The 13,794-nt window shown below is 32.6% G+C and overlaps 1 protein-coding gene across 6 annotated transcripts in view; it reads right to left on the bottom strand.

Moving 5' to 3' along the window:
* Window positions 1-13,794, bottom strand: part of NEXN (nexilin F-actin binding protein) — a 53,725-nt gene that overhangs the window by 19,187 nt on the left and 20,744 nt on the right. For 2 of the 6 annotated variants that reach the window (XM_069595475.1, XM_069595483.1), the window contains exons 2-9: window positions 12,334-12,412; window positions 10,885-11,076; window positions 10,597-10,675; window positions 10,363-10,511; window positions 4,665-4,706; window positions 3,286-3,483; window positions 3,018-3,194; window positions 1,140-1,328 (exon numbers count right to left, since the gene is read on the bottom strand). In XM_069595475.1, coding sequence (XP_069451576.1) covers window positions 1,140-1,328; window positions 3,018-3,194; window positions 3,286-3,483; window positions 4,665-4,706; window positions 10,363-10,511; window positions 10,597-10,675; window positions 10,885-11,076; window positions 12,334-12,360 — 1,053 coding nt within the window. In that variant the 5' untranslated portion in view covers window positions 12,361-12,412. The remainder of the gene's footprint in view (window positions 1-1,139; window positions 1,329-3,017; window positions 3,195-3,285; window positions 3,484-4,664; window positions 4,707-10,362; window positions 10,512-10,596; window positions 10,676-10,884; window positions 11,077-12,333; window positions 12,413-13,794) is intronic. The other 4 variants (XM_069595500.1, XM_069595509.1, XM_069595489.1 and 1 more) reach the window with 3 other exon arrangements.

The raw sequence follows: 13,794 nt of genomic DNA, 5'->3' as shown, positions 1-13,794 counted from the left end.
AACCAGCTTGAACATCTGGGAGTTCACAGTTCACGTATCGCTGAAGCCTGGCTTAGAGACTTTTGAGCATTACTTTACTAGCGTGTGCTGCTGTTTCTGCTGCTAAGTCGCTTCAGTCGTGTCCGACTCTGTGCGACCCCATAGATGGCAGCCCACCAGGTTCCCCTGTCCCTGGGATTCTCCAGGCAAGAACACGAGTGGGTTGCCATTTCCTTCTCCAATGCATGAAAGTGAAAAGTAAAAGTGAAGTCACTCAGTGGTATCCGACTCTTAGCGACCCCATGGACTGCAGCCTACCAGGCTCCTCCGTCCATGGGATTTTCCAGGCAAGAGTGCTGGATGGGGGTGCCATTGCCTTCTCTGCTAGCGTGTGAGATGAGTGCAGTTGTGTGGTAGTTTGAGCATTCTTTGGCATTGCCTTTCTTTGGGATTGGAATGAGGCCAAAAAACACTTGGAATATGTGTCTGAAGCTCACCCAGACATAGGAAGAAAACCAGGTCATGATATGACTGAAGCGAATGAAAATGTTTAAGAAGGTTGTGCAGCATTCACATGTCAATGTACTTAAAAATAGAGTTTGTCAGATAATTGTATATTTACAAACATTAAAATGGTATAAGAAGTATAATTTTATAGCAGAGTTAAGTTGGGTAGCAATATCCAGAGTGATGATAAGCATTTTGGAGAGTTAAATAATTGTGATTAAATGGCTTTGGTCATTTAATGTATCCTGATGGGATGGAACTTGGAAAGAAAGGAGGGAAGGAAAGAAGGAGTGTGGAAGGGAAGGAGGAAATCCGGCTAGGGAGAAGAGAATGGAGAGAATGGAAGGGAAGGTGGGGGTAGGAAACCCCCTCCCTCCTAGCTTAGATACTTAGTTCTAGAAAACACACCTTCTCAGAGACGGAAGATAATATATACTAGGCAGAGCAATTTAACCTTTTCAACATGATACTGAAGCAAACATTGTTAACTGATGGTATTATGCCATAGGAGACTTTTAAAAACTTATATGCTGTCCCTACTTTTGGCACAACTTCCAGAAATAATAGGGTATTCCCCACAGTTGAATGCTTTCCCCTAACATACTCTAAAAAGCTGAATCCCAATGGCCACCTGTATTCACATTCTGTCTTACCATGCTTCTCCTTGCCTCAGCAAATGCCTTCTTTTCTTCCTCTATTCTTCTTCTGGCATCTTCTTCTGCTTTCCTTTTTTCATCTTCTCTCCTTTGTCTTTCTATTTCTTCAAAACTGAGCTTGAGTTTACCAGGGCGGTACCCTTTAAAAATGTTTTCTGTGTCTTGGTTTTCCTCCTCTTCATTTACCTAACCAACAAACAACTCATTATTAAGAACTGAGATTCATCAAGGACAGGAATGAATTATCAATCAAAAGGCACAGACTCAGTCACCTCACATAGGGGACCAAAATCTCCTGCCTTATATGACTCAAAAAATATGAATCTAATATTTCATCTACTATTCTAATTAATATTAGATTAATATTCTAATTCTAGAATAATCTAATATTCAAAAGTATGAATCTAATATGATTCAAAAAATCTAAGCTGGAAAAATTAGGGGTTATTTAAAAGTGTGTGTATGTACTTTCATTGAGATTCAAGTATACACACACAGTCTCTTAGACAATAAAGTCATTCTGTTATTTTCATGGATTTTTTTTTACTATGAACTGTGGTAATTAAATGGGTAAAATATCTGGAGCTATTTTATATACAATTCAAATTTAATGATTTTATAATTAAAACTACTGAACCGATAATACAAATTAATTAGATACTCATTGAAATTTATGATTTAATTAACTAATGATATTACTATGTCTTTTCACTACATTGACCACCAGTGATATCTAAAATGTGTAGACATCCAACTATAACTGCCCAAAAGTAACAACATTTTCAAACAAAATATCTAGAAAATTAAAATTTTGGAGGTACAGTCCTTAGAACATCATTATTTAAAGTTGATCAAGAAAGTCTGAGAGCTTAAAAAATTATATATGTTCCATTCTTCGGTTCTTGCAATGAGATTTGGAATCAGTGTTTTCTTATTTCAGTTTTATTTTTTGTTGGTAAATCTGTTACTATAATAGCAGTTAATGATTTTAAAGTGCTATTGGGAGTTCCCTGGTGGTCCAGTGGTTAGGATTCTACACTTCCATTGCAGGGTGCACAGGTTCAATCCTGGTCAAGGAACTAAGATCCTGCAAGCTCCACTTCATGGTCAAAAAAATAAAAATTAGAAAATAAAAATAAATAAAAAATAATGCACTTCTTATATGCTAGATGCTAATTGCTTTCTGTGTTAACTCATTTAATGATTTAAGAAGTAGGCCCAATTATTTTCACCATTTTACAAATGAGGAAAGATATAGAGAGGTTAAATAACTTGTCCATGGATACACATTTAATAAATGTTAGATATACGAATCCAGGCAGTCCAGCTCCAAAGTCCATGTTCTTAACCACTTAGATTGTATACATTTATACACACGTATATGTTCACTCTGTGTGTGTGTGTGTATACACACATTGACACTAAGTGTATACTTATGATTAGACTTGAAAGTGTGCTGCACCATGCTATTAAACACACTGCAGGCTGAACTAACAAAGAGCTGAATAATTATTCTGCTGAATAAATATTTTGTATGTTTGCAACAATTTATACAAATTTGGAGAATATTAGATAAAATATCCCAAAATGAAAACTAGAACATAATATAGATGCATGTTATATATGGAATATATATACAGTTTCAAAATCAGACCCTTCTACATAGAAGATCTCCTTAAATTTATAGCAATGAACCTTTCCAAATCCAGCTACCTCCCTTAATATTGAATGCTTTACAGATAACATTTTTATAATATTATACATATAATATAATTTATATAATATTGTAATATACATTATATATAATTATGTATTTTATAATTATGTATTATAATCCACATATATAAATGTTACATATATATCAGTTTGTTTTACCATTTGCCGCCTTGCTTCTTCAAAAGCACGCCTCTCTTCTTCTAAACGTTTTCTTGCTTCCTCCTCAGCTTGCTTCCTTCGGTTTTCTTGTCTTTGTCTTTCCAATTCTTCAAAAGTCAGTTTCAGTTTTCCAGAAGAAAGTGATTCTTTTTTTGCCTCACTTTCTGGTTCATCATCCTAAGAAAACATAATGAAAACCTACCCGTTAATCATAAAAGGATATGATTTGACTCAACTTAACTTTTTATTTGTTCTTAAAAAAAATTACCATGACCAATGAAAGACACTTTGCTTCCTTGAGAGATCGGCGTTGTTCTTCACATCTTATTTTTTTATCTTCTTCATACTTGACCCTTTCCTTCTCTTCTCGTTCTTTTTCTATATCTTCAAAATTCTTTTTTATTTTTCCAGATGTTTTGTGTGATTTGACAGGTACCACTGTTACAAGCAGTGACTCATCTCCTTCCTAATTTATAAAATAGGTGATTAGCATATTTCTTCCAAGTTAAAATTTAGATTCCATGGGACATTACTTACATCGTTGGTGGATTTCATTACATTGCTATCAATGCTATGAAGAATAAAAATAATTTTTACAGATTTCTATTAAATAGCTCTTTCTCTGAATTCATTGTACATTATGAATTAATCTTACTGAAATCCATTGCTGACAAGGTTCAAGAAGCATCCTTTTTCCTAGAAGATGGTGTTAATACAGTGTTCAGATAAAACCATGTGACATTATCTGAATTTCACTATCATGCACTCATCCCGCAAAAGGTAATATGCATGTGAGCACACTCTCAATCAATTTGATGGTGGATAGATTCAGTGTAAACACACAAGAAAGCTTTCTGCATTTGGCTTTTCTCTCCATGTAAGTTTTTAAATACTTAATAAAACCAACATTTAGCGAGGAAAAAAGAAACAGTATTTCCAAGTGATCTAGAAAACATTTATATTATAGACAAAACTTTGGCATTTGGTCCTATTCACATATTCTTAAACTTGTTTTTGAAATTCATTTTAATTAGTTCTTTTACATCATCTATTACTGCCTCCAAACTTTTTTCAAAAAGTAAGTGAAGAATTATAATTTGTAACACATGCCCCTGAAGTAAAACTGCTTCCAATTTATTTGTCTGTACTTCTAGGCACACAATCAAATTGATTGATCTATAACTTTGTATGTTAGATTAGAAGAGATCTAAAACTGTTGTGGTTGTTGAACATTCCTTCATGGTAATAGATACTGTACTCTCTGCTAGGATGTAATAACCAAAACAAACTTTCAGGAACTCTGAGGAAAGAAGACAAATGATGAAAAGAAAACTGCGTTTTTCAACATTAGCTTTCAACAGTCTCAACTGTTAGTAACAGTTCAAGAAATATATAGTCTTGGCAGAGTATTTCAAACTCAGACTTGTGCCTCCACTTGAACCATGAGAGCAAAAACATACTTTTCTCCAAAAACACTAAGCTATAGTGTTTGAAAGTGAAAAAGTATGACATTGCTTTGCAAAATATTTATGTCCTTTTTCTTGTTGCTATATTCATAATAAAACTCTTTTAATTTTTTAATTGAAAGATTATTTGTGAACCAGATAATTTTAGGTGAATGTTTCATTAAAGGAAATGTCCATTTACCTCTGGTGCTGATTCAGTTTCCGTATTGTTTATGTCCTCAATCTATTGAATAAGAATTTCATATCATTACATTACATCAGATTTCTGCGTTTTGCTTTAAACATATAACTGAAAAGTAATTTAGTTGTGATTTATGGTAAATTTTCAAAATTTAGAATTTTGGAAGTATTTTTGTGTTGCTCCAAATTAGCCAATTATGTCCTTTACCTTCTATTATTTTTTGCATTTTGATATCAATATCTTGGGAACAGTATATTAAGAAAAAATTAAAATAAAGCCTACCTTTGTAATTCTGGAATTTGAATAACGGACCAAGTTCTTACAATATGGCTGTGAGCTTACAACCAACAGTTATTAGATAAACAAGCAATTTAAACTGAAGTACAGAAGCATTTCTCCATTCTCTGACACAATGAAAGGAAAACCTACCATTAGCAACCATCATAACTATATTTTATAATATGGCCAAAATATAACTGACACAATAATAAAGTGCAGTGAAAGGTATAGGCTTTCACATGTCTAGTTTAGGAGGAAAAACAATCATAACTGTTTATTGTATATTTTGACCAGATCTATATAGGAAAGGCCCTCATTCCAAAGAAGGGAGCTCCATTTGGCCAATAAGGTTAGCAGGCTAATGCACATAACAGAGTGAGAAATGACAGAAACATGATTTAAATAGCACAGTGTTTGAAGTCTCAGAAAAAGAAACATAAACAATGGGAAAATGAAAACCTTAGAAAGTAAAAATTCAAATTGTTTATTGTTTTAATTTGATTTCTAACACCAGTGAAAGAATCTGGAAGTAGTCTGTTCCTCACTCAGGCTAAGGGAATTCAGCTGTACCTTGCTCATACTATGCTGGTTTAATCCCTGTTCTCTCATCATCCCTCTTTTCTACAGTCTCTGTCAAGGGAGAAATTACTCATTTTATTAAGATATCAAATTTCTTGAAAAATAAATTATTCTGAACAAATTGTTTTTTTAAAATAAATCTATTGTATATTTAATAATTTATTTTAAATAGTTTTGTTCAGAATAATTTGCTTTGTTATGGAATTATCTATTATACTGATTTGCTGTGTAAATGATGAAACTTTTATTGAATGATAAATGATACTATGAAAAATTTTAGTAGATCTATAATAAAATAATTATAAAATTATTTCCCTTCAAAAGAGTGATAATAATTACTCTACAATTTGTGTTAATCTCAATAAAAAGTTCTAGGAGGTATGGTGAGAAGTGAGAAATTGAGAGCATAGGGAAAAAAATTTAAATTTTTTAACCCCAGATTTCTTTTTCTTGGTGCTACCACCTTTTCAGATTTTTATTAGCTTGTAGTAGATAATAAACTATTGTGTTGGCCAAAAAATTCATTTGGGTTTTTCTGTAAGCTGGCTCTAGTAGCATTTAGTTGCCTTTAACTTCTTTTGAAACAATTTTGTTAGATTGTATTGTGACAGTTGTCATATCTGTGTGCATTTAAAAAACTTAACCAAAATTGGTGAATTTCGTGCAGCCATTTTAATATTGAAGGTGGAAGAAAAAAATGCTTTATTATTTCGAGAAAGGTAAAAACACAACTGAAATGCATAAAAGTCTTGTGCAGTGCATGGAGAAGGTGCTGACTGATGGAACCTGTCAAAAGTGGTTGTCAAAGTTTTGTGCTGGAGATTTCTTACTGGATGATACTCCATGGTTAGGTAGACAGTTAAAGTTGATAGTGATCAAATCAAGACATTAACTGAGAACAATCAGTCTTATACCCCGAGTGAGATATTTGACATATTCAAAATATCCAAATCAAGCACTGAAAATAATTTATACCAGCTTGGTTATGTTAATTGCTTTGATGTTTGGGTTCCACATAAGCAACAACAACAAAATTTTCTTGATTATATTTCCGAATGTGATTCTCTACTTAAACATAATGAAAATGCTTCATTTTAAAAACAGATTTTGACAAGCAAAGAAAAATGGATACTGTACAATAATGTGGAATGGAAGAGATTCATGGGGCAAGCAAAATGAACCACCACCAACCACACCAAAGGCCAGGCTTCCTTCCAAAGAAGGTGATGTTGTATATATTGTGGGACTGGAAGAGAGTCCTCTATCATAAGCTCCTTCTGGAAAACCAAACAATTAATTCCAACAGTACTGCTCCCAATTAAACCAACTGAAAGTAGCACTCCATGAAAACCATCTGGAATTAATCAACAGAAAATGCATAATCTTCCATCAAGATAACACAAGACTCCATGTTTTTTTTGATGACCAGGCAAAAACTGTTACAGCTTGGCTAGGAAGTTCTGATTCATCCACCATATTCACCAGCTGTTGCACCTTCAGATTTCCAATAATGGAAAAAACTTCAGTTCCCTGAAAGACTGTAAAAGGTACCTGGAATAGTTGTTTGATCAAAAAGATATAAAGTTTTGAGAAGATGGAATTATGAAGTTGCCTGAGAAATGTAGTGGAATGAAATAGTGAATAGGTTGTTCAATAAAGTTCTTGGTGAAAATGAAAAATGTGTCTTTTCTTTATACTTTGAAACTGAAGGAACTTTTTGGCCAACCCAATATATTTGGAGGCGTTTTCCTTTGTTTGGTTTGTTTTTGTTTGTTTGTTTTTTGCTTTCTTCTTTGCTCATTTTAAACCATTATCAAAACAACAAAAGATAGACTTTTTTTTTTCATTGGGTTTCAACAAACAAGGAAAAAGACGAATTTGCCTAAGCATTCATGGTCTCAGTATATTCACAGAGAACTGAAACATTCAGTTCGATTATAGTGCTAGTTTTCAGAAGCTACCATGGAAGAGTTGCTTCCCAACTCTTTATTTTGATTCATGGGGAAAAAAAACTCCTTTTGCCCCTTCCCAAATCAATTTCCTTGCTCCCTTTTCTCTTTAACAGCTTAGTCTCCCACCAATAACATCTCTTTTTCTACTTTCATAGATGTTAACCTTGTCCATCAAAATACCCTAGAAGATAACTAGACTATACAAAATTAAGATCTCCCCCAAATTTTATTGGTATTTGATTCCAACATGCTATATACAAAATATTTCTATTTTTAATTCATCATAATAAGAAGGGGACGGCAGAGGATGAGATAGTTGGATGGCATTACCAACTCAATGGACATGAGTTTGAGCAAGCTCCAGGAGATGATGAAGGACAGGGAAGCCTGGTGTGCTGCAGTCCATGGGGTTGCAAGGAGCTGGACATGACTGAACAACAGAAATAATCTAGAATCTCAGAACTGGTAATTATTTCAAACATTACTCAGCTACTCGTCTGACTCAAAAATCCTATCCATAGTAAAGGACTTGTACAAGATGATTTTTCATTAAGACTCTTCTTAACTACCTATATCATGCTTTACTTCTTATATTCAAAGACAGATTAAATTTTATTAGATTTGAGTGGAAAATGTACTTAATTAGGTTTTAAAATTAGATTTCCCATATTTACAAAATGAAATTACTATTAATAGTTTATATTGCTCTACCTACATATTCTCAAATAATTCAATAGGCTAAAATTTTTATTAACCAAGATTCTCTTGCCATACAGTATCTATGATTACTAAAATGGTTCTTTATCATGATTAGCTTTTTTCCATTTCTTTCTGAGTACCCTATGTCTTCATCAGATTCAAATTCACCTCTTCAACACATACATAGTTCTTTGTGAAACCACTGCCTGCATATTCAGTTCATGGGGTTGTAGTGGGTCTCAAAGTCTAGTGTGTAATCAGTGCTTCTTGGAAAAGAACACAAGATTTAAAAGAAGTAGACTAACCCCACGTGTATACTCATTATTTCCTGCCAAGCACCATATATTTTAATTATATATTTTACTATAATTTTATTACCTTCTTTTATAATTTGTATTATAAATATAATTACATATAGTGATATGTTTTATATTTCTAACATATAACCTAAAATGTTCATTTTTAAATAATTGTGCTCCCTTTTGAAATTTCATTTCAAAATGAATCCTAATCTTTGATGACTGGAGGTGGCAGAGGTAAAGTATACCATTCTCTCTTTACACAAAGAGATACAAAGTGATAAAACATAGAAAATCCCAATTCTTTTCTATAATTTCATCTGGCATATATCATTATTTGCCACCATACAAATGGCTACTTGGGCCATAAAAATGGTTATCCGCAAAGTCAGAGTAAATAAATTTCCTTGACATGCAAATATGGCATATGCTTTGCCTTCTTTGTCATTTTTCTGTTTGTTTTGGGGTTTTTTGTTTGTTTGTTTGGCCATGCTGTGCAGCTTATAGGATCTTAGTTCCTTGACCAAGGATTGAACCTAGACTCCCAGCAGAGAAAGTGCTGAGTCCTAATCACTGGACTGCCAGGGAAGTCCCTGTCACTTTTTTTCAGAAAAGTTGAAGGAACTGAAAGAAGCATAGACACTTAAAGCAAAGGCAAAAAGGAGCCAAGTATAACCTCACAATAAAAATGGTTATGAAAGAGACAATATACTGCGAACATTATGTTAGGATAATTGTTAAAATGTTGATAAGGGAAAACTAAACTGGTTTCATGATATTTTATTTATATGTACTACTATTTAGATGAAATATTCATTTATAGCCCACTTACTTTATACCAGGCACTGTCCTAAATGCTTCCATTTATTAACTCATATAACCTTAATAAAACTCTGAGAGATAAACACCATTATTGTACTAGTTTAGTTTCACTAAAATCAGTATATTAATCATCTCTTTTGATCGTACAATGTAGACAAGGTTAAAGCACATAAGAAATATAACTGTCTTCTGGTGTTTTTTTCAACTCTATGACTACAGATCATTTATAATATAAAACAAATATCAATATATTAGAGAAATTTTTGTGAACTGATCAGTTCCTTACTTAATAAAATGTTCATTTTGACTATCAGAATTTCAAGTTTCTACGTTATTACAACCATTAATCATTTTGAGAGATTAACTTTTTCTGGAACTTAGATCAGATTCTTGAGTATTTTAAAATCTTTACCAGCCTCTTAGTTCTCATCTTTGGAGCAGAAAATATATGGGAATTTTAAGTTCATTAAGAGATTCTATAAAATCATAGTAATAATGTCTTCCTTCTAGTTTGTTCTTCATGGCTATGGGCATCAGGAATGGCTACGTAAAGGACATGACTGTCAAGTATCTCCCCTCTCCTACTACCATCCCCAACTTGCTAATAATACCATGATTGAATAAAATGTGACTTAATTTTGTTACATGTTACAAATAATTGAGTAGGAAGATATTCTAATTAAGTCTTAGTGCTTGATAATAACCAGCAAGTATTTTTGATTGCTATTAAAAGATCAGCATTTTGTTACATCTGGATAATTTATGTGTGAATTTGCCTTATATTTTTGTAAAATTTTCTAATGTGTCAAGAAAAATACGGAATGTGGACAGAATAGGACAGTATATAACAAAAGTCATCTTGGTACTCAACCTTGAAATAGACACATTCTGCCCTTATCCTTCTAGGCATTCAATATTAATATTATGCTTAAGACCTTACTTTCATGCTAGCTACTATTTAATAGGTTTATGTTATAATGAAACACTTTGATTAGGCAACATACTGGTTAGTTTTACTCTGTACAATTAGTTTCTGAAGCAAATACTGACTTAATATCTATTGTATACCTGCTCGGCCCTTCTTGCTAATTCACGTTGTATCTTCCTCTTCTCTAAAAGATCCTGCTCAATTCGGCGTTTTCGTTCCTCCTCCGTCCTCTTCCTTTGCTCCTCTTGTCTTTGTTTCTCCATTTCAGCAAATTTACCTTTAACAGTTCCTAAGAAAATACGAAACAAGTTTGACATTTTGTTTTGTTTCTTTGTTTGCAGTTTTATTTACAGTTTACCCCTCAAGTGGCTTACCTGTTAGCTTTGGGACATAAGCCTTTTCTACTTTAGAAGATACCTCTTCTTCATCATCAGAAGCAAGCATTTCTTTCATCTAGATGGGTAAATAAATTAACATGAACATGTCCAAACTTCAGACTAAATCATAGTATATGCAGAGTTTGAAATTAGCTTATAAATGCAGAAAATATTTTAAATACAGTTACTATGAAATGTGGTTAATGTGAATAATAAATAAAATGTAAATTTAAATGATGAAAATGAATATTTGCACAAGAATAAAATAAAAAAAAATAAAATAACCTCCTGCTTTCTCCTGTTCCATTCTCTCTCTCTAATATATTGTTCTTTTCTTCTTTGCTTTTCTTCTCTAGATCTCCTTTGATTTCTTTCTTCCCTTGCTCTCTGCATGGCTTCAAACTTATCCTTTACATCACCCTTGCCAAGTTTTGGCACATAGGTTTTTGGTATAGGTTTAGATGAAGAAAGCAGAATCTTCATTAGAAGAAAATAAAGAGAAGAAAGTTAAAAAAAATAAGAAAGGAAGAAATTAGGTAAAGATAGATCAGAATAAGCAATATAAGAAATACTTATCAAAACAGAATGTAGAAATGAGTTTGAAACCTTTATTTGTATAAGAATCAGATTAGATACCTTCTAAAATCTAAGTATGAAAGATGATATTACAGAAAATATGAGAGTAAAAATGTTAATAATATATTGCAAGGAAGTCCCATTTTGTATGTGTTCCACTGAAGCTGAACGCTGGAAAAATATAAACTTTGAAGACTGGATTCCAATTCAAAACAACCTGTATTCTACTGACCTATTTCATTACTAAAGATTCAGATTTTACATTACTCCCTTTAAAGATACCCAGTCTAATTTTAATAAGTTAGATAAGTTGAAAACATAGCAAAAAGCTTAAGCCTAATTTACATATTAATTTTCTTGCTTGTTTCTGTATCTAATATGAGGAAAATTGAAGTGCCTTTGCTTCTCATTTGTGGTGGAGGTGAGCCATGGTCTTTGTGCACAAGCAGTGATTTTTGTTGTTACTACTGCTATGCTGCCCATCTAGAACTTCTTTAAGCCAACACTGAAAATACATGAGAATGCTATATCATTCCAAGTAGGATGTGCTCTAAGGGGAAAATTCCCAAATGACAAACAAGCTTTCCAAAGAAGGAGGAATCTGTTAAAAGACTGGAGAAACGGGTTTCCTCCATTTTGAAACCAGGAAAGCAAATTATTTTCATCTTTTTGAAAATTACGCTGATCTCTGAAAGAAGTTTCAGTAAATAAAACTTCATCACCTCAGAACACCAAACTCCTTCTCCTAGTGATAATGGCAAATTGATTAATCTGTGGCATACACAGCCTCTATTTTATTTTCTACTTATGGTGTCATTGATTTCTCATAAGAGTATATGTCAATTCTGGTTTTTTTTAATACTGAAAAAACAACTTCTAAGATTTGTCAGTATATTATGTTAAAATTTACTCAAGATGCTAGCCATCACATCCACTTTATCATCACACACAAAATTTTATAATCATGCTTCCTAGGTAAGAATCCAAATGAAAATACTGAGACCAGCCTGTGAATTTTATCTCTTCTTATGTCTTACATCTTGACACTATGTTACTATGAACTTCTGTGGATGACCTTTCCACCAGTTGCCCTTCCAGCAGTTGTGCAGTCAACGCTATGATTCCCCCATTTTTTAACTTGTAAGTTAAAAAGCTTACCTCAGCCTTTTGGGAAATATCATTCATGTTTGCTCTATGTGGTCTTGGGGTGATTATGAAGCTTTGTAATTTTTTGCACCTGAAAAAAAATATTAGTATTGAGTAAGAATTTTTGATGACTTAATTTTTAATGTGCTATATAAATATTTTTATAAAGAGAAATAGCACATTTATTACCCATTAAAAAATAATGACATAATCTAAGCACATAATTAATTATAGTAACTCTCAGTTCTTTCCCCAAGATTTAGGGTATAGAAGGTATAAGGTTCATGGTGTTAAAAAAATCTTTGTAAGTTAATAACCCAAAATAGTTTAATGAATGTATCGAGTTCCTGTGCAAAGAATTTATATTGTTACTGGATGTGTATTAGTCTATAATTATCAACGAGGTCAAGGTGGTTGATCACGTTATTTGGATCTTCTAAGTCTTTACTAAAAAAAATTTGTTTTGGTCTAGTTCTTAACCTATATGGAATTGTCTATTCCTTTAATTCTGTCATTTTTATTTCATGTAATTTCAAACTTTTAACAATGCATATGCATGTGTGTGTATGTACATATGCCATTCCCCTTTTCTGCCTACTTCTGTATTGATTGAATATTTTTTAGAATTTTATTTTAATCTATCAGCTTTAAATTTTTAATTTTTAAAAAATTCGAAGGTATAATAGACATACAGTAGGCTATATTTTTTGAAAGTGCACAGTTCAATAAGTTCTGACATATGTATATACCCAGGACACTATCAGCACAATCAAGATATATATAGGGATTCCCCGGTGGTCCAGTGGTTAGAACTCAATACTCTCGCTGTCGTGGCCTGTGTTCAATCACTGGTTAGGAAACTGAGATCCCAGAAGCCACACAGTACAGCCAAAAAAAGGAAAGAAAAAAACTGAATATATACTTATACCCAAAAGTATCTCAGATCTCCTTAACCTCCCTTTTCTTTTAGCTGTTCCCACCTCCATTCCTAGGCAAATAATGCTTTCTGTCATTTGTAGATTAGTGGAATCATACAAGCATGTACTCTACTGTTCAGCTTCTTTCACCATGCATAATTATTTTGAGATTCATCCATGTCATTGCATATATCAAAAGTTCATTTCTTTTTATTACTGAATAATATTCCATTGTATGACTATCACAGAGTTAACCACTGTTAATCATTCATCTGTGGATGAACATTTAAGTTGTTTCCAATTACTATTACAAATAAAGCTGGTATGAATATTCACATACAAGTCTGTGTGTGGACATACGCTTTTTTATTTCTCTTGGGTAAATAAATGAAGTATAATGGCTAGGCCTTATGGTAAATGTATGTTCAACTTTTTAAAGAACTTCCAAACTGTTTTCTAAATGCCTGTACTATTTTATCTTCCCACCAATATGAGAGCTATACTTTCTCTGCATCTTTATCAACACTTGGTATAGTCTTCTTAATTTCAGACATTC

This window comes from Ovis canadensis, chromosome 1 (assembly GCF_042477335.2).
Source record: "Ovis canadensis isolate MfBH-ARS-UI-01 breed Bighorn chromosome 1, ARS-UI_OviCan_v2, whole genome shotgun sequence".
Lineage (NCBI taxonomy): Eukaryota > Metazoa > Chordata > Mammalia > Artiodactyla > Bovidae > Ovis > Ovis canadensis.
This window is presented reverse-complemented; position numbering and strand designations above follow the sequence as displayed.